Source organism: Octodon degus, unplaced genomic scaffold (assembly GCF_000260255.1).
Source record: "Octodon degus isolate 3935 unplaced genomic scaffold, OctDeg1.0 scaffold00007, whole genome shotgun sequence".
NCBI lineage: Eukaryota > Metazoa > Chordata > Mammalia > Rodentia > Octodontidae > Octodon > Octodon degus.
Window position 1 is genome coordinate 8,448,522 of NW_004524583.1, and position 26,000 is coordinate 8,474,521.

General features: G+C 41.8%; 1 protein-coding gene across 1 annotated transcript in view; it reads right to left on the bottom strand.

The window, feature by feature from the left end:
• The window catches only part of Nrxn3 (neurexin 3), a 1,645,001-nt gene that overhangs the window by 1,568,984 nt on the left and 50,017 nt on the right, over positions 1 to 26,000 (bottom strand). Inside the window, exon 3 of the mRNA XM_004624711.2 lies at positions 22,975 to 23,004. Coding sequence (XP_004624768.1) covers positions 22,975 to 23,004 — 30 coding nt within the window. The remainder of the gene's footprint in view (positions 1 to 22,974; positions 23,005 to 26,000) is intronic.

The window sequence follows — 26,000 nt, forward strand, 5'->3', positions numbered from 1 at the left end:
CAGGATGTGAATGTGAAGAGCACCCAAGGCTTGAATCCTAACAAGGTACTGGTAAATAGTAAGTGAGATGCTGGACCTCCTTAAGCCTCAATTTCCCTATCAGTGAAATGGGGACCACAGAAGCTTCTTGATGGATTATTGTGAGGATTAACCAACTGGTACACATTCGGCTCCAGCTCAATACACATAGAACTGGAACTGGATCCCCAAATCCTAAAAGGCCAGCCTCCCTTCCTCATGAGCTCCTTCTCTGTTTTTCCTCTCCCTTTAGATCTACCAGGGAATTGTGGGATGAAAAGAAATCACGGACACAAGCACTTTCTACTCTGGCAACATGCTAGGTAAATATTCACTTTCTCCCTTGAATAACAAGGTAAAGGGTCTTATTTGGATTATTCTCAAGGCAATTTAATGGAAGCTGAGGTGTCTGCCAGGAGCAGATAAGGTCAGATCGTGCGCAGAGAACTTCAAGCCCAGCCCAGGGGCTTCTGTTCAAAGGAGATTAACGCCCACTCCACATTTGCAGGACCCTCATGAGGGAATAAATAATTCATTTCCTTCTATGTTTCTCCTCTAGCTGTCTCAGTTCAGATTTAAGTTTCAAACACTTCCATTTGTAACTACAATAACCACCAAAATCCCAGCGAAGGCTCCCTTTCCCAAATGATGTGTATTTTCTCTGATTCTCTTCTTAATGGATTGGTCCCCTTGGAAGCCCACGGATCCACATTTTCACCCTTCTCCGCCCAGGGTGAAAACCCAGCTCTCCTTGAAGAGGCTCATACAGAACCCTGGAAGACGTCAGGTAAGCACAACACAATGCAAAGCGTTGCCAGCTAGCAATGAGAGCCAAGCTTCGTCATGAACCAGTTACCCGGCACAGACACAGGCTCCCAGTTGTGGAATAATAACCTCCTAATAGCTCGTGCTCCTCCAGCAGCTGTCTTCCAAGCAACTTTTTCTTCCCTCCTTCTAGTCCAATCAACAGGGAAGTGAACTACAAAGTAAAATGTCCTGCTTTGTTATAAAGACAGGTTATTTCTCCTAGGTATTTTCTCCTCTATGTTTTTGTTTAGATCTGATTCTTTTGGGGGATCATGCAGACAGGAAACACGGAGAGTGACATCAGACAAGACTAAGCAGAGCATGGGAAGACCAGGCCCAATGCTGCATCCATAGAATACAGCTGAATGAAATGCACCCGTAGGACACCAACGGTCAAGGCTGCAGGCTCAGCACCAGCTCCACACTGATGACAGTCCATGCTGTCATCGCTGTTGCAGGTCGCCTAGGCCTACGGGAACCTTCAGAATATAAAGCAAGGAGACTTGGGTTGGGGACACAATGAAGTTCCTACCCATTGACAACTGCATACAACTTACCCTGGGAAACTTGTAAATCATGTAGACCCCCTAGAAAGATGTCCTCATGCTGACTGATTATAGAGACAGGTCTTTTGGGGGAATGTGAAAAAGCATCTGATCAAGTCAGAAGTGTAGACTCTTCACCATATTTCTCTGCTTGTGGGAATGATGAGAACGCACTGTGTGTTTGTCACAAATGTCTTGATTTGAATGTTCTACATACTATGGCAGGTAAGCCAGTGTCCTCCTGTACCACATGCACGTGAAGACAGAGGTGAAGACTGGCAGCCTACTTCTATCATCCAAGCAGATTAAAAGGTTAAGTTTCACCAGGCACCTAAAGGAAATTGCCAATTCTTAAGAATCTGAGTTCCACCCCTCTCATATACTTCAAAGGAGTGTGCTGTCCTCCTTTATCTCTGTGTATCCTGACCCACTAAAAGAGAGAGAGGGTAGCAAGTGGGTTCACATACAAGATCAAGGCGATGGCCTTGAGGCCTTGCACCTCCCAGGTGTGGTCCACGCCTAAGCAACATGAACAGCATCCTTTGGGAACTTGCTGGAAATGCAGGACCTCGGGCTCCACCCCCACTATCTCTCCTCAGAACCTGTATTCAGTAAGACATCCAGATGATTCACGTATACATTAAATGTGAGAAACACTGGTCTAGAAGGCAGCTGAAAGTCAAGTGCAATTTATGAGCTAAGACATAGAAAAGGGGTCTTTGCTCTAGTGCTGTTTGAGTTAGAGGACATAATCAGCACGTCCTTGCATCTGTATCACCTTAAACCTCATTCTGTGATACCCACCCACCAGCCACCCCATTGGTGAAAACTCTGTGTTACACCTGTGGGTGAGGCAGGTGTATAAAAGCAGTGGACACAAGTCAAGGTGGAGCTAACACCAGCAGCAGCACTGGGCAGGTGCTGCCTCAAAAGCCTAAGTAGTATGAGCGGCTGGGAATTAGGTCAGTGTACAAAGCAACTGATGAAGCAACAGCTAAAAAGAAAGATGCCATCACTGAGGCCAGGCGTTTGAAACAGAGATACTGACTGAGAGTCACTCTGTTAAATACACTCATGAGACTAGAGGGATGTCCCACTCAGCCATCCATCAGGAACAATGCATGTCTGGTGACCTAAGAGGGGTCTGGGAACTTGGCGGAAGGAAAAGATTCAATCAGTGCAATTTTCACTTGAAACAAGTTAGGGTTGGCACTAGCTCCACTCCCTGCCTCTTCACATCAATGAACAAAGATCCAAAGATGCTAACTCACTGCTGACAGAGATACCCAGGACATAGGACACCCACAGCCTTCCTCCAATACGTATCTGCTACCCAGTGGAGCCTCTATAGGTTTAAAGGGGCCTCACTGATATCCCCTTCCTGTGAAATAGCCCCTCCTGATGGTGAGGATGAGATTACCTGATTAAGAACATAGTGGACCTTGGCTTCACATTTTGAAAATTATTTTATGCAGGTGTAGTTATATTTAGTATTTAACATTCATTTCTCTAAAATTTGGGGTAAAACATCGAGCCTCACACTGAGTCTCATGTGCAATAGGAAAAGCCAATGTTTTCTGATAATCCTAGAATTTGCATATGTGATGCAAATCTGAAACAGTCATCAAAAGCCATCCTCCAATTCCCCAGGTAACAGCGATTGGTTCAGAGGTACATATGTCACTTAAGTTGGTCTGGTTAATTTGAAGTCCCAAGACCTTTGTCCACTGGCTCAGAAAAGTTTCCATGCTAACTGGGTTATTGATCCTGGGCTATTAACAAGAGGAAATTGGACTATTGCTTCACAGTGGACATAAGGATGAGCAGGTTTAGAGACATAGCTAGGATAATCCTTAGGGCATCTCTCAGAATTACCTTGCCCTGTGATTAAGGTCCACAGAAGACTACAGCGCAAGCCAGGCAGGATTACTGATGGTCCAGACTTTCTAGGACTGAACGTTTGGGTCGCCCCACCCAGTAAAGAACCACATCCAACTGATATGCTTGCAAAGCACAAATTGAATGACTGTTGGAAGAAGACAGTAATAAGTACCCGCCATGATAACATGACCATTTCCAGAAATAATTATGACTATTTCCTTATTTTGTCATGAATATATTGCAGTGTGTAGTGCGTGTGTGTGCGTGTGTGTGTAATAAATGTTTTTATTTCATTCTTTTAACATGAGATGTACTGACTTTAGATTATTTTTAAATAATTACAATTAAGTTAATTTTACATAATATTTCAGTTATAAGATATCAGGAAGAGTTAACAACACCTGAAGACTTCACCCTTCTCGGGAAGGGTTTGTGCATTTTTAGTAGCACCCAAGGATAGATGGATCATGTTAAATACAATTGAGACCTCACTATTGTCTTTATTTAGAGATTAAGTATAGATTAAGGAGATGCATACGAAAGTCAAGTTGAAAAAGACTCATAATACCTAATTTTGGTACCAACTTCATGGTGCCCTGGACTGCCCAGATTAAGCATTATTCTAGTGTGTCCCTGAGGACAGATTAGGGTTTGGATCAGATTAGGGTTTGAATCAGTGGACTGAGGAGAGGAGATTACCTTCCCCCATCTAGAGTCTGAATAACAAAACTGTGGAAAGAGGAAACTCTTCAGTCTCTCCCCTGCTTATGCCAGGACAGCACCTGGTTCTCCTCTGCTCTCTCACTGGGACTGACACCATCATTTCTCAGACCTTAGGGCCAAAATTATCCCTCTTGCTTTCACTGCAGCTTGCAGATGACAGATCATAGCACTCCCCATCCTCCGTGAGGGCCCAGGGCAAGTCCTCCTAATAAATCACCATATCCATGTAATCTCCTATGGGTTCGGTTTCTCTGAAGAACCCTGATACAGAACAAAAAAAGAATGTACGTGACCCAAAAAGCAAATCCCTCTGGACATAGTCATCAACTGTCTTAGATCACAAGGGAGATGGGCTGCCAACGCCTTGGCAAATAAAGCCAAGAAATGGAAATAGAAAGACTTTGGTCTTCATTGTATCATTTGAATCTCTGGACTTTTTAGGAACTGATCCATAAGTACCCTTCATTATTTAAGGCAGTTGAGTTGAAAGTTCTGTTATTTGCAGCTGAAAGCATCCTAAGTAACAGATCAGGTAAATAAATCATTCTTTCCTGGGAAGAAAGATAATGTCTCACCAAAATTCTCTTGGACTCAGCATATATTAGACCCTCCAGCTGCTGCCTTCTTCTCCCAAAATAAATTGTCAGACCAAAATAAAAAACCAATAACAATAGAGACTATAGCCTCTCAGATAAGGAGATTAAATAAGCTACAGGAACACAAGAAAGTAGCTGCCCTTCCTTTCTGACCACCCCTCATCCCCCAGCTCCGTGAAACAATAAGCTAGGGTTTTTTAATTCCTCTTTCTTTCATTACAAGTCTCTTCCTTCAGTCCATCTAGGAATTTAAATAGCAGAAGCAAACTGTTCTCCCCCCTCCACAGCTCTGCCTGGCCCCCTCCAAGTCGTCATCCCTTCTGTCACTAGATTTAAAAGGGAAAGGGAGACTTGCTTCTAATCTCAGTGCAATTCTCTTAGCTCTTTCCTAATCCCTCCACCTGTGAGATAATTGCTGGCATTTAGGGTGAAAAATTCAATAGTAATCATAGACTTGCACACAAAGACACAAAAAGAGACAGATAAAATGAGAGAAGGGTAATAGAAAAACTCACAAACCCAGAATTATTCAAACTCTGACGTCCATTCCAGAAGCACAAGGCAGTCAACCTCTCTATGAGGTTCAATCCAAATTATCATGGTTTCAATTCTTCTCATACAAACAACAGAGTAAGAAAAACCCAAAAACTACAATGGCCTGCCATAAGTTAGCCATTCACAAGTCAGTCACAGGTAATAAGTAAACCTATCAGCAAGGAGCCCTTACTGTCTTAAGTGCAACAGGAAAATTCTCTTAATCATGAGCGCTCCTGGTCAAGTGATGAAGAGGAACAAAAGATGCTCAGATGTTTTGATCCAGTGATCAGAATAAAACAAAGTCCTGGAATGGGCATTTGGTCCCGCTCCATCAATTCAGGCTAAGATGCCAAGCACACTTGAAGTTTTAGGTTGGTGGATGCAAGAGTAAAGCCCCTAAAACAAAAATAATGTATAATGAATATATATATGCTAAGATAGATATGAGACTTGTTCTAAACTACATGAAGTACAATAAAATACTCTGTGTATATGTGGCACTTGGGATCAAGCCCAGAAGCACTCTTCCACTAAGTCAATCTAACTCTGTATCTCTCTCCCCCCACTTTGAGATAGGTGCTTGCTATATAGTTCAAACTAGCCTTAAACTCACTACATAGCCCAGGCTGACCTCATACCCACAGGGATGCTCCTTCCTCTGCCTCTCAAGTGCTGTCATGAGAGGAGTGCACCATCACCACCAGGAGTGATCTCATTAAATTGCCCAGGCTTGGCTGGAACTTGTGGTGTTCCTGCTCAGCTTCCCAAGTAGCCAATATTACATGCATGCACTGCCAGACCAAGCTGATAAAATACTTCTAGCAAAGTTTTTTTTTCTTGCTAGAAGTATATATTCCCTCTTTGATTCACTTTACCTCTTAGAATTTGCTATATCACAAAGTGTCTCACATTTACTTGATCCTAAGAGTAATTTACCACTGAAGGCTCCGTTGTTCTGAAGCAGGAACCAAAGTTGAGAGATTTACAAGTCCTCCAGTTGATTCTTATAGAGAGACATTATTACAAACTATTAAGCCTCAAGAGTTTTATTTTAAATTAAATACATGTGCATGTATATTACAGAACCAGTTACAGGAGTGGTCCTCTGTCTCACAGAAACAATAGCAATATTTTGTTCCTTTGTTTGAAAAACTGTGAGCATGATGCAAGTTGCTGTAAAAATATAACAGCACATCCCCTAGGGTGACACTGACAGTGTGCCAACCAAACTTCTTTCCCATTCTTCCTGGGCACAAAGATAAATTATATTCTCCAGTCTTTGCAACCGGATGTGGTCACATAATTGAGCTCTAGCTAACAGTAAGTGATGCACCTTAATTGCTGCCTGCCTTGGGGAAAGGGTTCCCCAAGTCCTCTCTCCCCATTTCACAGTTGACCACAAAGAAGGACAACACTCTAGAAAATGGCAAAGCTACATGGCTGCAGGACGGGAAGTACCTGGTTCCTGAATGACCGTGTGGAGAGGAGTTTCCCACTCCACCACCCATCAATCTGCACTACAAACGGTGATGGGAATGGGAAACTCTGGAGTGTATTAAGGCACTTGGAATTGCTTCTCTAACAGTAGCCTCCCCAGGCTAATATACATACTACTTCCCTGGGCCTCTTTGCTTTTCCTCATTTTCAAATTAGTCTTCTGGATTTTAGGATGAAATAAACACAGACAGTAAGGAAACAAGCCACATGGAGCTATCACTCCAGTATGCCTTGACATTGAAACAAAACTATTCCCAGAAAAAGGCTTTCACATTTTTAAATACTGCTTGCTACAGACAAAGCCAAAGACAAGAAAAAAATGAATTCATTATACTGGGGTTTTTCTTTTTAATATAATGTGAGCCATTTGAGAATAAAGAATGATTTTTATTTATTTTGTGTATTCCCTGTGCTTAATACTTGTCAAATTCAATTATTTTGTATTCTTTCTCAAAAGAAGGGAAGAAAACATATTTATTAAAATTGTTAAGGTAGACCCAGATATACTGTTATGCACTTAATATGTGTTAGCTCATATGTCTTAATATTTGTCTTAAAGTAAAAGAACATAATTCTTTATAGTACATCACATATATATTATTTATGTGTGTTTATATTATCATAGCATATTATGATCACTCCATTTTACAGAAAAATGAATTTCAATGCAATTAATTAGAGTGATGCTATGATAGGTAGTATTGGCCTAAGCTTTAGTGCCAAATAAAATTTGATCTACCTTGGTTTTGCCAGTACTTCAGTAACCGGTTTAGTAAATTTTAGCCTCTACTTTCTTGCCTGTGAAATGAAGATGATGCTGTGCAACATCAGAAACTTATTTTAAGTGCTATGAGAAATAAAGTTACATAGGTAGAGAAGAGACGGGAGGGAAACTTAATGGTTCTTCAGCATGACAAACCATTTCTGAGAAACAAGAGGCACTAGTTCTCTAAAACCGTCCAGCAAGGAGCAATAGAGGATCACTCAGTGGAAATGCAGCTGCTGACCTGCAGGGAGGACAGACTGTCTCTGTCCACTCCATGGATGAAAAAAAGAAAGCATAAGACAGTTTAGCTATCAGGTTGCCCAAAAAAAGCCATGGATGTAAGAGACAGAGTAAGATTACAAATATTCAAATGTATCTTTTCTTATCGTTTTTGAAGGGAAGCTGATCAAAACAGGAAGAAATTAAAAAGGTTATAAAAATCACTATACTCTATAAATTGGGTTGACCTTGCCTAGGCAGTGACCTTCACACTACCACTGGTTTAATGGCATTTATTTCAATAGTAGCTGATTTTACTATTAAACAAGGATACAGAGCACCAGAATATGTAACTAAATCACTCTTGTAAATATTTAATACTATAGCCTTTCCTTTTAACAAATCACTATCAGAGGCTAAGAACATAATACAAAACACATTTATTTATTCTCTCCTGGAAAAAATAAAAGGCTAGTGCTCATGCATTTTATCTACTAGTTCTTCAGCTGACTTTGACACTTGAGAGCTCTTATGATCAAAACAGAATGAAGGGAGACAATTTGGTAACAATTTAAGGACCAATTTCGTGCAGTGATCAACATTCCCCAAAGCTGCCTCCAGGAAGAATTTACATATAACCTATCAGACACATGGCGGAACCCCGAAAGAAAAAATTATTTCTAAAAGAAAACAAAGGAGTAATATCAGCTTAAAGACACACACATACTCACTTGAGAAAAAAAAAATCTTTTTTTCGTTTAAAACCTTGTAAATAAAGTGACAAGTGTTCTCATCATCAGAAAGTAAATGAGAAAAACTATAAAGAACAGGCTTAAAAAAAAAATCAGTCTCGACTGCGTATCTTCCCAGCATATCTTTATTGTATTCAACGTGCATCTGCTCTGTTACAAACAGTCAACCTGGGACAATGAAAAGAAAAATGAGTATGAAAGCTTTTTAAAGACAATGAATGTTTCCGTATTACTTTAGCCAAGACAAGAGCAGCCAACAGGGCAAATACCTGAGAAGTATAAAGCATCCTAAAATCCTGAAACTCTGAGAAACTTATTGGCAAATTTGGAAGCTAAGGTTGGACTGGTTCTCATGCAGGTAAGGATTTAAGGGACAACCTTATTTAGCAAGTTCGTACAGTGATATTTCCAGGATCTTTCTTACACAGTGCAATCAATAATGGGCTCAGCAGTCTATGAGTAATCTATATAAACCACACTCAACAATGAAGATAAGTCCCAGTGACTGTTTGGAGGGAGAGGAAAGTGAACAGTATGGGAGTCCAAAAGTCTGGTCCAAAGCCTTACTGAACTACAAATTAGCTGTGTGACAAAACACGTCACTCATGCCTTCTGAGTATGTTTTGTGAGCCAAAGAATTACAGGGAAGTGGGCTAAAGGAATTCCAAGTTTTCTTTGAGCTCTGAAATTCTATGCTTCTAAGATCTGAGAAAGCAAATCAGCATTTTTTTTTTAAAGTAACTGTTAACCAAATGTTTTTTGTTTTCTTCAGGGCTCATTGATTTCTATGAAGTATATAAGGAAATCCCATAGCTCTTTTTCTACACAAAAAGAGCAAACACATCTACCAAACACCTAAGGGAACCACCATGTTTGATCAGGATTTCTTCTTTTAGGGTAGAAAACACTATAGGAAAAAGCCAATGGCTCTCTTTTGCTGAAGATGTCCAAATACCCGCTGAAAGCATAATGGAGGTGGCAAGGGGCTGGGCTGTCCATGGTGCTGAACTCTTCAACAGCACTTTCAGCTCTATGATTACTCCTGCTCTTCCTTTGTGATTCTTAGCACGACACATTTTGACTTATTTCTATGATAAAGTAGAAACTGTTATAGGAGCTAGATGTACTGTGATGAATAAAACTGCTACTAGTGGACTACTAGTTCTTTCTCTATTTGTTCAGTACAGGGTTATACCATGCAGATCAGACTTGTAGTGAACCTCCTGTATCAGCCTCCCCAGAGATGAGATTACAGGTGTGCACCACCAAGCCTAGTTTCAGTGAACGTTACAGCACTCCAGGGTTCTGGGGCTGGCATGCATGCAGTACTGGAGATTGAACTCAGGTCCTTGCGCTTGCCAGGCAGGCGCTTAGACCACTGACCTATCTCCCCAACCTACACTACTAATCCTTTAACAATGCGTAGTGCTACTTTGATTTGTGTGGCATTTTCACCTGCATTTTATCAACTGTTACCCACAGCAAGCCTAGCAAGTAGACATTTTACAGGTAAAGACATGAAAGCTCAAAAATATTGAATAATACGCTCAAAGTACGCAAACCTAAGAAGTGATAGTGATACTACAAGAGGCATTTCTGATGAGGATAATGAATGCTTCTGACTACTAAAGAAATGTTTATTTATGTTTGAGCCAATGTCCAATGTAAGTCCTTTTTATATAATATCTAAATGGATCCACCTGGCAGTTCTGTATTATTGTTCTCATTGTTAGGATAATGAGATTTGACAAGTTTATGCTGCTTGTGTCTGATAATAATAGCAGTATTCTCATCTACAGTGTTTTCTTGCCCAACACCATAAGCTAATTGTCCACATATAACTTAGTGTGCTTTTTATTCCATAGTTCTGAACTTCAATTAGAATTATTTATACCTGGATATCTGATATTCCAGGTTCAACTGCCATGTGGATTCATTTAGAACCAGAAGCTCACCTCTACCCATTACCATTTTGACAAAAGTATCTGTAAGTGTCCCTTATCGGTCACTTGGGGAAATAGAGAAACAATCACTGGGTCAGCAAACTACATCGCCACGCCCAGATAAACAGCCCCAGGCAAATGATCTACTAGAAATGGATCAGTAGCAACCACGTCACCCTAAACAGCACATAAATAGGACAAAGACCTCAGCTGTACACTAAGAAAGCACACAGTCCTTTGCCAGCCAATAATTTCTAAATAATATACAAGTTATTTTACCAGAAAGCAATTCTTTTACCTACGGTTTCACTGTCTGGGGAGAAAAAAAAAATTCACACCTAAACTCTGCAGAGTAATGGGATGAACAACCTTTATATAAGAAATAACCATGATGATTATTAACTGCTCCACACTTCAAAGCAAGTATGGCTGTGTAACGTTCTTGTGATTTCAGTGCCTTCCGCTGAGCTGACATCAGCTCTTTCTGAAGTTATGCAGCCCATTATTAGAAGCATTGTTTACACACACTATATGGATATCCACTTAAGTACTTAGGTAATACACACTGGAAGTGGTTTAACAAGACTAGTGTCTAAAACTGCAGTTGTTTTAACATCTGTGTGATGCATTTTACCAGGAAGTAGTAATTTCCCTATTGAAATGAACCCATCCAAAAACTATTCCCAATCAAAACAGAAAATGTAGTTAAAAGCATTCTTGAGTGAAACCAATCCAAAAGCTTCCTGCAAATTCTAGAAGCATTAAAGTTTATAATATTAGAGTTGGGGAGGACTTTAAAATTATCATGTCCAAAGTTTTTCAACTGAACACCAGCTTTACTTCTAGCTATTCTTGTCCAAAATGAAAATTACAGAAAAGAATTTCATGTCAAATAAATTTGGGTAACTGTGAAAAGTACATTTTCCTTGTTGGAGATTTATAATTTGTACTGTCATAACAGAGGCTCTGAGATGTCCCACAGTCAAGAAACCTGCTTAGTTTGGTTTAAACTTGTGTTTTAGGACTTATTTTTTGTAGTACATTTTTTTTCTTGAAACACTTGCTTTTCTCAAAATTCTTTCCAAAGATAACAATCTGCCAAAACACACTATATAATGTCAGCTCCTGGAAGATGATGAAACTCCCTCAGATTCACATACACTTATATTTTTCCTTGGGGCTATTTTTAAACTAGATGACATACTAATTTCAAACATTAACACTTAAAACTTCTCCAGTTAATAAAGAAATAATTGGACTTCATAAATTTATATTTAAGCATGAACTGTGTGATACCTGAGTCACTATAGACACGATATTGGACTACAAAACTCACATTATCAAGGTCATGCTCATGGATATCATGAATAGTGGGATAATAAATAAATAAATATAGTATATATGTATATTATATATTAAGGTATTTTCCAATTCTTAATATCAACAAGGAATAAATGATTACAGTAACAAATTCAGCTAAAATATTTCCAGAAAATGGGTTGACACATATTCTTACATTTGCATCTTATTTGGCGTACTATTTGGTATACATGCTTTTTACTTTGTTTGGGGGATATATAATGCACACAAACACGTAATACATTTGAGGTTTGAGGCTTATTTCAGGATAATATCAAGCCCAAGTAGTGACACTCATATCAATAATGGGTCTGCAGGCATGCTGAAGGCACAGTCATTAGTTTATCTTCAAGTAAATATTTTGATTGGCAGACAGCTCTTTACAAACAAGGTTCTGTTCCAAACACTCATTCCTGATGTAGCCAAGCCCGCTTGCATAGCATTCACTTAATAATTGTGCCTGTGCTAAAATATAAAATCATCGTAAGGAAGTCGAAGCACAGAGAAAAAAGCACGCCTTGTGGTTTTCATACAAAAGGCCTCGAGAGTATGACGGACCGGGTCTCTCTCAGTTCTGTGGTCCTCACTCTGTGGCATTACCATAAAGCTTAGGAAATGAGCTATTACACACCCTCATCCCTCCTAAGAGCTATCACAGAACATCACACACTCACAAAGCAGCATTAATTGTCAGAATTAGCAACCATTTAAAAGGCAGCTGTTCTTTCACTCTTGAACAGGCTCCAAATTTCAGATTTTCCCTCGCATTGGCCACTCAATCTACTGCTCTTACACACACGCGCTCGCGTGCACACACAATGGCTTCTCGGCCAAATGAATTTTCTTAAACTACCCAAAGAAAAGAGAAATATTGTTTATTAAGCAACATTTGTCACCCCAATATTGCCTTCATCACTACAATTTGCTGGAAAGCTTCCAACCTGTGCGGAAGCACTTTTGAAATCTCTAGTTGGAAGTGCTGCTTTGTGTGGGTTGGGGGGAAAGTGAGCAGTATCTCTTTAAGAGTCAACAGTAAATTAACTTGCCTATACGAGTGAAATAATTAGCAGTTAGTAGCTTATTAAAAGGATGGCAGAGGCCAAGCTGCCATCTGGGAGCTCCAGTTTCTTGTGATTGCTATTATGTCAAGATGTGCGGGTTGCATTAGCTTTCATGTCACTGCGCCTGCCCTTACTTTACATGTAAATTTTAATGAAAGATGCGGCACTTTTAAAATCAGACATCCATCAGAAAGTGTTATTAGTCTGGCTTTTTACAAAGCATATGGTCTTTTCCACCTCTGCTGTTCTACTCACCACTAAATGCCTAAGGGCAAAAAAAGAGGAAACCCCAATGATGTCAATTAAATATTCTCTTTGTGCAAAGGGAAACCTGAGCAACAAACACAGCGCAAAGCTCCCTCGCAAGAGAGCAGCGTTTTCTATTTACACGCGATGAAAACCACGATGCCTCAGCCTCTTACAAGGTTAATGCTTCTTAATGAAAGCAGAAGCAAGCGAGAACCTGCCTGTTGATTGTTTCATGAATATACAGGACTTTGCGGCAAAATGAACTTATATATTAAAAACAAATGGCAGAGGGGGCCGGGGAGAGAGCTCAGTAGAATAAGCGCTTGCCTGGCAAGCACAAGGGCCTAAGTTCAGTCCCTAGTTCTGCAAAAATAAATAAGTAAATAAACAAAGCACAGAAAGTTTACATCTCAACCTGGAGGATACTTACATAGATAAGTAGACTTTTACATTTTGAGCTCTGTATATAATAGCATGCCTTTTATACACTCCACATTGTGCATGTTATCTGCCAGGGAAGATAAATAAGCAGTGACTGATTGGAAGTTCCCCTCCACGTTCACACACAAAGCCAACTGTCTGATCATGAGAATTTACAGAGCTGCTGTTATTACCCAATGCATTATTTTCTAAAAGTTTGTCTTTAAAATAAAAAATTAATGTTAAAAATGGTTGAGAAGTTAAAAATGGAATGCATTTAGCCTTGTTTTACTTTAGAAGAAATGCTTGTTTAAAAGCCATTTGCAGACGCGCTGCCCCTGTCAGTGACTGACAAGGTATCAGAAGGCTGGGAGCACAGAGCACATCACGTATTCTCCCTTACGTGGTCAGCATTCTGTGTGGTTAGCACCCAGCAGGTCCTTGGGTCTCCATCAATGACTGAATGCTGAGAAATCATTGCTTTTTTAATGCTAACACTGACTCTGCTAAATTCTGGTACATATCACCCCGTTATCTATTATTTTCAGTACACCTGCAAATAGAAGCAACTTATGAGCACATGCTATACTGGCATAAACTTATTAATATATACTTTGACAACATGTACCTACACCTAGACACATGGACAGTTACCTACACACCTGAGGAAAAAAACATAGCAGATATGCACCTAAGCACATAAGGAAGTGTATTGTGCTTGTTCACTTATTGTTTTATTTCATTTTTTTAATTTTAGGGAAGGGTTTACAGGGTGTTCAGGGGCTCACTACTAGATCAGATTCATAGTGATCCACCTGTTTACAACCTCCCAAAAGCTGGGATTACAGGTGCGCACCACCACACCCAGTCTCAACTGCTGTCTCAGTGCACCCCGGGGGCAGGACCGGCAGGGCAGGCCAGAGGATGGAACCCCTAGCCCCTGCGCCTGCTCCCAGGCACTTTAATCTGCTGAGCTATTTGGCCAGCCCTCTTATTGTTTTAAATGTTTTCCATCAGGCAATTTATTTGAATTCTTTATAAATGAGATATGTCATAAAGACAGTAAGATTTAATTCAAAACATGCTTTACCTGCAGATGCTGTCAAAGTCAAGTGGATATGTATATTTGTACAGATGTACAGTTAAAATTATATATTTCCTAAGATTAACCAACTTGACTTAACTAAGGAAGATCTATACCAAAGTTCACTCTTTAGACTTTAGAAGATAAGTGTTTTATGATATTTGTATGCACAAGCATAAATTATATTTGACAATAATCAGTTATTGATAAATCCAAGTTGATAATTGAATGAGAAACAGACATGTTGCTTACAGATGTGTGAAATAATCCCTTTTATATATTGCCAATTGAAATTTAATTGAAACATTCTGTTAATATATTATACACTGTGTTCATAAATCCACTATTCACATTTATGGCTTTTAAATGCTCCAAAGAACAATTTGCAAGAAAGTGTCCTTCTACCCAATAAAATTTTTGAATAAGAAAAAGATCTTTTCATATTTTAAAGTCCCTTTTCAAAGAAACATGCCAAAAACACAGAGCTGCCAAAATCAGCCAATTTACATTTTATGTTTAAAATAAGTCTATTTCCCCACCCCTAGCCCCAAAGACTTTTAAAACATTAGGGGAAAAAATATGAAAAATAGATTTCTTTTTTTAAAAAAAGAGATTTTATTCATTGTCAAGAACACAAAGCAGTGGTAGATGAGAAACAGATGAAACAGGAGATGAAAATGTAATATTGCCCCCATTTTATCATAATTAGATATTTATAGAGCACAGATGAGTTTATTTTCATAATTAGTAGCTGGCATTGCATTTACTAATTTACATAAACCGTTGCCTATCAGGCAGTAACTTATTTGCGGGGCTCTGGAGTCCTAGCAGGGGCAAGAGAAGATACAACTCCTCAAATCAGCTTTCTTAATATTACTGCCAGCAAAATACCATCAACAAAAAATCATGTTCAAGTTCATGTAGCTTGAATATCCCTTTCTAGTTGAGCAGTGTTGATTAGTTCAGCATCAGAAAGCCAACAGTCAAGTCCACACAGCAAAAACCTATAAGCAAGTTAAAGGGGACTAGAATCAATCATAGGGCCAACTATCCAGTCCAGTGACTAAAGACTTCAGTAGAGTTAAAGGACAAAAGAATTTAATGCTCCCAGCCACTTGTGTTATTTAAGAATCTTCCCTGTTTGAGGAAGTATTGATCGTGCCACCTCACTTCCCAGTCCTTCTTCACATTTGCCACACTCTACCTCCATAGGCCCCCACCACCAAACAAAACCAACTTCACCCAGCGCAGGGATCTGGCACTGGCAGTCACAGCAAGAATAAGAAGAATAAGGACCAGCAATATAGCTCAGCAGACTCAGCTTCTGCTTAGGCAAGAACAGGGACCGGGATTCAATCTCTGGCATCACATGCCGCACTGGCCCTGCCCCCCAGGCACCCTGAGCCAGCCACCAAGACTGGGCGTGGTAGTGCACACCTGTAATCCCAGCACTGAGGAGGCTGAAAACAGGAGGGTCACTGTAAGTCTGAGCTGCGTAGTGAGACCCTGTACAAAATACATTTTTTAAAAAAGAAAGAAAAAGAAGAATATCTAGTGCCTTGGTCAGTGTTAGGGGCAAAGAGGAAATTAGGTGTGTTCTAGAGACCAATTCCCTCTATTGACAAGCAGCAAACAATTTTGGAAAAAATATTTTATTCCATCTTCTTTCTCAAGTCAAGGGTCAAACCTTGTGGTTCATGGGTGTATTTGGTTTATGCCTATACATCTGTGTATATGTGCTCAGACATGTCTATAGTAAGAAAACAATTCCAAGAGCTGACACTTATATAAAACACGTATCTGGCTTACCTTGAGGCCCTGGTGACATGGGGCCTGCATTCTTACATGGCAGCAATCAGAGGATCAGAATCAAGGCTGTGCTGATGATAGGATTTATAGGCTCCAGTTCGTTAGTGTTCCCACTGCCACCATTGTTTCCTAAACTACATTAGGCTCTTCCTTATCCCTAGATACATGTCAGGTCTCTGTAGGGATTTGAACCTGCAACTCCTGCATGAAGTCTCACCTCAAGGGAAAGTATTTGGTCACCTGGCCCAGACTAGGCAACCCCCAAATGGACAAGAAATAAGGGGATGAGACCCTGTACACACAGCCAACACTTAAACAAAAACTGTAAAAATTAAGTTTAAAGGTCGACCAGTATTGCTTGCTGCAGAACTCTTCTGGTCAGCTACTTCTAGTCTACTTTGTTTTTGGCTATATGCTGTCTCGTGGCCTCCTGAATGCAGTGACTGTCATTGTAGCCTAAACATCCTACTTTGTTTTGTAGATGTGACTTCACAATTCTTTGAACTATGGGTTTACTATTGTGTCACTCAGCTTTTAAAGGACGGTAAAATCTGAAGCACACTTACTCTTTTCTCTCCAAAATGCCTAAGAAACAATCCCAAACCTCTCCCTTTTTATTCTGTAACCTAAACCCACCTTTACCTCGACACATACACACACAGAAGGGAGGAAACTGAAGTCAGAACTTGTGGTCTCTGGCCTCACTACATGAACCTCTGGGTTCCATTGCCTCATGGGCTAGGATAATTGGGTACTGACAAGGGGTGTCTGTCAGTGAGTAGCATGACCCCATTAACATCACTGATGAAAACTCAAATCCACCCTATCCCTCACCAGATATCTAAAACCAGTTTTTAGTTCAGTCGAACATTCCTGAGGTCTGCCAGCACTCACTAGACAGCCTCGGGCCAACCACCGAGGTCATGCAGCATGGGTGATGCTGATGGCCAAGACACAGCCTCCATCCTTTGTGTGCAGATGTGATGACTCCAACCCATGAGCCAGTCTGCCACAGTTTGGTGCAGGCCCTTTATAGCCCAAGTTCAAAGCCTGGGAGACCCAGGAGGCACAGACTTGCAAGCTGGTAAGAGGAAGAAGCCTTTTTAAGGACATTCAGGAAAGAAGGCAGAGCTTCAGCAAAAGCCCCAAAGGCTGGAAAATGCTGTGTGGATTCACAATGGGCAGGTGGAGAACTTTAGGTGACTGGTGGGCTGGGAATGGTGATAATAAAGAGTAGGACAGTGTCATAAATCATGAAGCAGAAGGGTCCTTGGACAATTACACAAGGAAAAGCCATCAAAAGCTTTTGAGCAGATGAACTCTGTGATCCACTTTACTTTTAGGTTTGTTTCATTTTCACTTTTAGCAAGATGACTGAGAGCAGGGTAAGAAGGGTTGGAGACTTTAGTCCCCTCTGCATGCAGCATAGTAGAGTAGACACATCTGGATGCTTTCAATAGGTGAATACATTTGCCTTCAACATGCCTAAAATCTAGTAAAGAGGAATGGTCCAATTCACAAAGAATTTTCGTATAACTTGTTCAAAAGATACATGGAAGAAGAACTCAGTACTGCCATGGAGCACTCAAGGATAGCATAAGGTAGGGAATGACTTCTATGCATAATTTCAATAGTTGGAAAAAAGGGAGGTAGAACTATCAAAGGGGAGAGAAACGAACAAGTAAAGCTAGGAGACAAGGAAAGTCAGTAAGATTATTCAGTATCCTGCTTGGTCAAAGTAGCAATTATCATCTAAGATGAAGAGGGAGAGAAGATTAAAGGGGAACAGGGTCACACTGGGGAAAGCTTTGCAGTGAGTAGCTAATCCTACAGCCCACCAGTGGACAGCAGAATTCACACAGTTCTCAGTTACAGCAAAGACTAGAAGACAAGAGGAATAGGGAGGCTAATTAGGGGAGGGCAATGATCTGGGAAGCACCAGCCAGGAACCAGAGCAGGATGCTTACTATGAAGATGGAAAAGACATTCTAGAGAATCTCAACAAGCTCTCAACTGACCGCCTGAGATAATAAGCAATTTCTGGGTGCCTAGCCTTGGTGATAAGGAGGATTTGGGTTCATTAATAAAAATAGGGACAACAGAAAAGGAAGCTGGTTGGTAGACAGATGGTATAAAGGGCTGGCTTTGGATATACTGAGGTGACAGGACTAGGTGACATATATATGGACCTGTATTACAACACTGCAACTTGGCAGGCTGGAAGTGCTGACTGATCAATGTCCAGGGGGTACCTAAGAGGCATACACACAGAGGCCATTCTTAGAGCCAATGGAGGCAGTGCAGAGCAGTGGTTAGGGGCTCAGATTCTGGGTTTGATTCCCACTTACTAGACACGTGCCTTAAGTTATTTAACTCTCTGAGCCTTGTTATCCGAGTTGTAGTAAATGTGATGAGAGATACAGAGCACCTAGCATGATGCCCACATCATGTGGAGCCCTCTCTAAACACAACCAGCTGTTCATCGTGGTAGTAGCAGTGGCCTAGAGGAAGAAACATGCTTGTGTGTAAAATCTGAAAACTCTAAAGCACCTATTTTAAGGACTATTATAAGGAACTTGGGGAGAAAAGAGACAGATACACACTGGTTCTAATGCATCAGAGACCTCAATAGGAGGAGGGACTGGGGACAGTGTCATGCACATCAGAAAGGCTGAGTCCTATGCAGATTGGTGGCTTTGCCTATTAGATCACTGGTGGCCTGCACACCCACAGGGAGCCTCTCATCATTATTCTTCCTCCTCCCCATTTCCCACCCACGTCCTCCCCAAAGATCACAGTCCAGTAGTGGGGTAAAGGTTGTCCATGCAGACTCCTGAGAATGAACCCATGTGGGATTCACATAAGAGCAACAGGCAAATGACCACCTCTGAGATGGGAAGGACTGAACTGCATCCATACGTAATGTGGTAAACATCCAGAAAGCACTAAACTCAAATGAGAGACGACCGGATCCCAGCACTTCAAATATCTAGAGCCCTCCTTTCCTCCACATCGTACACTAGGATTCCCATGTTCTTCTTTTGTTATTTATCAATTTTGGAAGGAAGCTGCTGCATACAGCTTCTCTGAGATGGGGCTGGAGAGTCAGGGAAGGGTTGGGGGAAAGTGGATGCAGATACATATTGATAATTTATCAATTCACCTCTCCCTTCACTCCCAAACAGCTAATCCAGTTTGAAATGGAGAACCAGGTTCTCCTGGCTGGAGTCTCTGACAGCTTTGGTTAGGACTGGGTGAGTGAGCTGCATTCCCCGAAGGCGTGATGCAAGGAAAGACACGTCACACGCTGGAGCACACCCACCAGCTCAGTGCCTTTCCTCGTCCCTGCCCACCTGGCAAAAGGCTGACTTTATATATTAAAATCCTGCATTGCCTCTTCCTTCTCTTCCTCCTTACAGTGTCACACATTTTTATGCTAGATTCTTCCAAACACCCCTTCTCTCCCATTGTTAGCCTAGCACCCCTAGTCAGAAAATTCTAACTCCTCCACATATAACACTGAAAAACAATGCAGAGGGGGGAAAGGGCAATAAATAAGCTCCAAAGCCCACACTGAGTTAAAGTAAAGGCAATGCCTCAATCCTCCCCCTTCCTCTACTATTACACTTCCTCACTGATATTCCCCCAAATACCAGCATTGCTGTTACTCTCAAATAACAGCAATGAGGGTGCATCACTCCCACCTCCCCTGATCCCTCAAAACACTTTCCTGAGAGGACATCTTAGAAACTCAGTACTGAAGTAAAACACATCTCTCCCACTTCAGAGTCCCTCTTCCTGCTAGGACAGTCTGACAACAAATAGAAGGTTCATGTTGTACCTAGAAAGAGTTGAGTCAACTCTGAGCCATCTCCAAACACCAAACATAAAGTGCATTGACAAGACATGAGAGTCATGACTTTCTTTTTAGTGGTTCTTAAAACAGATTAGGTTCAAATGTGGACTGCGTCCACCAGAATCAACATTTCCCCTGGCATACATGAATAATTTGGAAGGCAGATATTCATAGTCATACTGATAAAAATAAAGTGATCTCTACCTTTACTTCTACCTACAGAGATGAAGTGGACGGTCCAGTTAAGGAGAGCAAGTGTGGTGTCCACCATGGAGGCGATGAGAGAAAGTGGGAGAGAGGGGAGGAACATCAGCACACTGGACACACAGAGATGTGACACACATAAGACTCCCATGACAGCAAGAGCAGCAGCACAGCAATGCCCTGAGAAGGCAGCGCAAAGGAGTGCATGGTGGGAAATCAAGCCGCAGGGAGCACGTTGAGGAGCAGGGCCCCTTCCATGGAGTGGGAGCTGCGCTCCACTCGCACTTCTCCATCCCGTCCTTCAGCATGCAACGCACAGCACAGGGACATGGGTGTGAAATCGCGTGCTCTTAACCAATCTAGCAAAGCAAGGGGCAGTCCCCAAGAAGCGAGGCTCTTACATTTTCCCAAATCAATGTGGGTGGTGAGGATAGAAAGTACAACACACATGTGTCGGGGAGGCACATGCAACATTCATGAATATTTCCACACATATTTACAGACGCCAGCAACAAATTCTGGAGATTCAGTGGGGGCCAGATAGAAGCTCCCTGCTTTCGAAGTGAGGAAACAAGGAGAAGGCCCGCAGTGTTGGTGGGAAGATGAGCACTGCCTTGGCAGACACTTGTCAGAAGTTCAGGAATGCACAAAACAGTAGGAAATGGAAAAAATGAGAGGACGGGTATTGCGGTCAAAGGGTTGTTCTAAAAAGATTAAGCCACACCTAGCAAATTGAAGTCTTAGTGGCACCAGTCACCCAGAAGAAGTCCGCATCCTTTCTTGAGTACCCCTCTGAAGAGGAATTCATAAAATCCGCATGGTCATCATTTCTTTTTCTAGAAAACAACTGACTCTTGCCCTGAGGCATGGTTGTGCCTGAGTCTTCTACAAAGGTACATTTAAAAGCCGGTGAAGTCCAGAATACAGGTGACACAAATGCTTTTCCTGACAGTGTTTGGATTTAGACTTCCTAGGCCGCCATCAGTGTGTCTGGGACGAGCTAAGTCAAGACCAGGGACGTCCTCGTCAGCGTGTCCCACCTGCTGTACTCTTCCCTATGACATCAGCCTTCTGATGTGCAGGCGCTGCAAGCTGCCATGGAAGCAGGGAGAGTTCCAGAAGGGCAGCCAGGAGCACAAGACAGGAGAACACAGACAGTCCTGTGGTCAGGACTCTGAAGGCCTGTTTTTCCTAGTACAATCTGTCACCAAAGTTGGGGCCTCAAATTCCCACAATTCATTGAGCTCAGTTCCTCTGTCCTCAAAAGAAGTGTGTAATATTCAAGCTACTCGGACACTGGGTCACCATCAGGCATGTCCCCTACTCATCCCCCTTTTATAGCTACTTGTATCTGGCACCTGCTTCTCTCACCCACCTACAAGAACAGATGGGATTCATGCCAGTGGCTTCCGGAGCACCAGCTCGCACAGGGAACTCACCTGCGCCCCCCCCTTCTATTCTATGACATCAGCAGGCTTCTTCTTTAGCCTGCCGTATCAACGCTGGGTGCTCTTGGCTGCCCATCCTCTCAGCTGCCTCATGCCATGAATGACCTTTCAGCCTTGGGAGGGAGAGTCCTTGTTCTGCTCAAACTTCTCTATCTGGCAGATCGGATATCATGGAATGGGGGAATAGTGCTGCCTGCTCTCTCTCTACAAGACCAAGGAAAACAGGAATATTTGGAGGCAACTGCCCTTCACTCTTTCCTTTGATCCTCCAAAAGAGGGACTAGGTCCCATGTGTATTTTGAAAAGAAACAGACAAGAAAAATAAAAGTACCGTATTACAGCGAGAGGCAAGGCAGGTATGCCGATCTCGTAATCAGCCCAAGGCTTCAAAGAAACACAATACTTGCGATTGAACAATGAAGAAAAAGACACTTTTAAGTAGGCTCACTTCTCAAAATCCTGATTTGGGCTGATAATGTGGAAAATTTTTATTTAAGAGAAAAAGGCTCCATTCAGAGCCCACCCCGTGCTTAGCTGAGCTGAATTTCCTGCACAGTTCATTCCCTGAATATTTGAATATTTTAGGTCGCAGATGCTGAATTCACAGATCTTTATATGCAGCTTTCTTCAGGGTGTATAATGAGTTAGAATCCTGCCACGAGGACATTAGCATGTTCTTTTCGTGATTTTGCTTTTATATGAAACTGAAAACAGTTAAATCCCCAAGGGCTTCCTTTGACCAGGGGTTGCAAAATGTTATTAAGATGGGCGATGGAATGGAGGGGAAGACAAAAAGCAAACCTCTACCCAGAGAGAAACTGAGGGGAAGCCCAGCTCCTATCCCCCAGCCGAGGGCCCAGACTGGGGCCTGAGTCGGAGCAGGGGGACATTAGCCGCCTGGTTGCTCCAAAATTAGCTTCATTCACCCCCATTATCGGCGCGTCATGCCTTATTTCATGCTTCCCTCTTGGAGGCCGCCCAGTCCGACCAGGGCTGGGATGACAAATGGTGGCAGAGAATGGGGAAGCCAGGGCGAGGGGCAGGCGGGACACTTGGATGCACCAGGCAAAGTGTCCCCATTGCTCAGCAGCCCTGCTTCCAGCCTGGCCCACAGCAGGAGGGACAGGCGACGGGTGGGCTGGCAGGGGCGCAAAGGCAAGCAGTTCAGGCGGCAGCAGGGCACAGATGCAAGGTACCTACCTTGTTCACTCATCATGAGGTGGGAGAGGCCTTCAGGGAGGAGCAGAGGGGAGGAGGGAGGAGGAGGAAAGGAAAAAAGAAAGAAGACAAAGTTAAAATCCCAAATGCAGCGCAATCTTCTCTTAATTCTTTTAACTAGAGCAGGTATGGCAGGGCCTATGAGCAGAACACACACTCATAGCATGCACCAAACCCTCCAACAGTCTTTTGTTTGCTGAACTGCCTTGGCCTAATAAGGACAGATGTTTTGTTTGGTTTCTGTTTTCTGTTTTTCTTTTCTTTTCTTTTTCTATTCCTTAACCATTGTTCTGTGAAACTGGTAAGATTTGTGATAGATCTATTAAGACTAGTTTCATGGGCTAGCAAGATAGCTCAGTGGACTAAGTGCCTGCTCAGGCAAGCACAGGCACTGGGGTTCGAGCCCCAGCACCACATGCTACACTGGCCCTGGTCCTGGGTACACTGAGCCGGCCACCGAGACTGGGCGTGGTGACGCACACCTATAACCCCAGTGCTAGGGAAGCTGAAAACAGGAGGATCGCTATAAGTCTAAGTTGCATAGTGAGGCCCTGTACCAAATACATTTTTAAAAAAGACTATGTTCATAAGGAGAAGCCTTTACTGCCACAGGTAAAGTAGTTTTCCTTCTTTCTTTCAAATTATGGTACTTGAAATAGTAATACATGGTCACTGTTAAAACCTGGAAAAATTCAGAAGAATGAAAAGAAACAAAAGTCAGTCATAATTTCAGCATCCAGAGATAATCATCAACCTTTCTTCCAGATGTAATATTGTTCTCTACATAATCAACATCCTATTGGGCATATCAAATAAGCTCCTGCTTGCAAAAGTTTCTCAGACAGCCTAAAACTTTCCCTCCTGCCCCTTCCTCCACTTCTATTTTCCCACAAAGTCCCCTATGTTTGATCAGGAGATCAGCCCAGACCTGAATGGGTTAAAGAAGATCCAAAGACCAGATTAAGGAAAATAAGACAATTTCTGGCTATGTTCTTCTGGAAGGTAAACAAAGTTATTAAGAGCTCCTTATTTCAAGGGAAGTGTAAGCTCTGCTACATTTACTAAAAGTAAGGGTTTCTGACAACAGCCAAGGACACCAGTTACTTGCCCGTGTATTGCCACTTCATCTTCACCATCATCATTGCTGTTATATTTGTTCCTGTTTTGCTTCTAGTATCTATTTTACAAAGTCCAGATCACCCTAGAGAATCTTAATACAGAGCAACATTCAGAGATGCATGGAGATTATTAAAGGACAAAAAACTGTAAACTATGGAAATCTCTAAGTGGTTTTGGAGATTATTAGAGATTTGGAAAAGTAATCAGAGGCAAAATATAGGTCAAGCAGCTGACTTTTAAAAGATCAGTGATATATTAAATACATAGATACATGTGCCATAAATGTCATAAAGTCTTTTATAAATGAATTCCATTAAACAATAATCATATCATGAATGCAAAATCCTAGTATTTGTTGCTCTGGGTCTAGGGTTCATTCTCAATGGAGAAGAGAATTATGCCAAAGTCAGTCATTCTCACTATTTGTTTTATCTAAAACATTAACTTGAGGGGGTGTTTCTTGTTTCAGAGATGGTGGGATAGTAGAGAGAGAAAAAAAAGCTTTAGATTTGGCTAAGAGAAAACTGCACAGAAGCAACTGTTCTTGAAAGGCTCGAGCTACTTCTAGCGCAAGTCATAACCTTCAGCATCCCAGCCAAGAGCACAAGGATGAAGCAATGTGCAGCAGGCTGGTGAGGCACGTGGGAGGAGAAGAGATGGACATGAGAGATGGACCATCATTCCAGAGCATCACTGGCCTTAAAATATGAGAATAAAGGAGATCCAAAAAGAAACTTAAGGGTGAAATAGGGTGTTGGGGGAGGGAGGACTTAAATATTTCACACCTGCGACTAAAGGTACTGAGCAGCGACAAGAAAACGAGTGGGAAATATATGAAAGAGTCTACTGGACCCAGATAAATACTTTGCCCAGTTATTGAATGAAAGACAAAGACACTTGGTGCTAAGGGGCAGGCAGGTCATTGAGAAAGCCCAATAGCTGGCTTCAGGTTCTGTGCTTCCCAAAGTATATTTCCCTGGTGACATGCTTCGGGCAACTGCGGACACCCACTGAAAATGGCAACATTCACTGGGGACACCCACCGAAAATGAAGGAGCTAGGCCCCACCCTAGACAGAATAAGTCAGGGTCTTCAGGAAGAGTTGGGCAAGATCTGAATTTTAAATAAATTGCCCAAGTGATTCCCAAATTCACTGAAACTTGAGAGCTCCCCCTTAGGAATGCCACATAAATCAAACTTAGGTAAATTAAATTGTGTGATAAATGCCCTGAGAGGAATTGGATAGTTAATGGAACCCTGCAGTGGATCCGTTTGTGAAGGGGAGAATCCTTTTAAAATGCAAATAGCCCACCACCTGTGTTTTTAAAATTCAAATATGTCCTTATCAGGTTTTATTAAACTACATATGTAGCTGCAGTGTCACACTCCAGCAAAATGTTACCTTCTTCTGTCTTCTTCAGCTTCTAACTGCCTATAGTGAGGTGTTGACGTAGAAAGCCAGAAACGCAGAGCTGGGATCCTAATGTCAAAACTTTGCTTTGCAGGCAATGAAGCAAAAAAATGGACATGAGTAAGTACCGGAAACTGGATGGGGAGGAGGAACTGTGTGATCATAATATTGTTTGAGTTTCATTTTGCTTTTTTGTGAAGGAAATTTTATTCTACTTTCAAAGGCTCTCATGTCAGCATCTTTTCTTATTCAACCCTATTCTCACAGCTTTTAGAGTTCAGAACCAATATTCTAAAATCCTGTTCTCCTCCTATCTCAAAACACTCCTCCTTGGTGCTACGAATCTCAGGTTTCCAGTAGTGGAGAAAAGAATTAACAACCATTCAAGCTAATGAATGAACTGCCCACTGTATGTGAGGACTGAGCAAGGGAGAGAAGACCCAAGTACAGAAAAGTACGCCTGGAGGCCTTGAGCTCA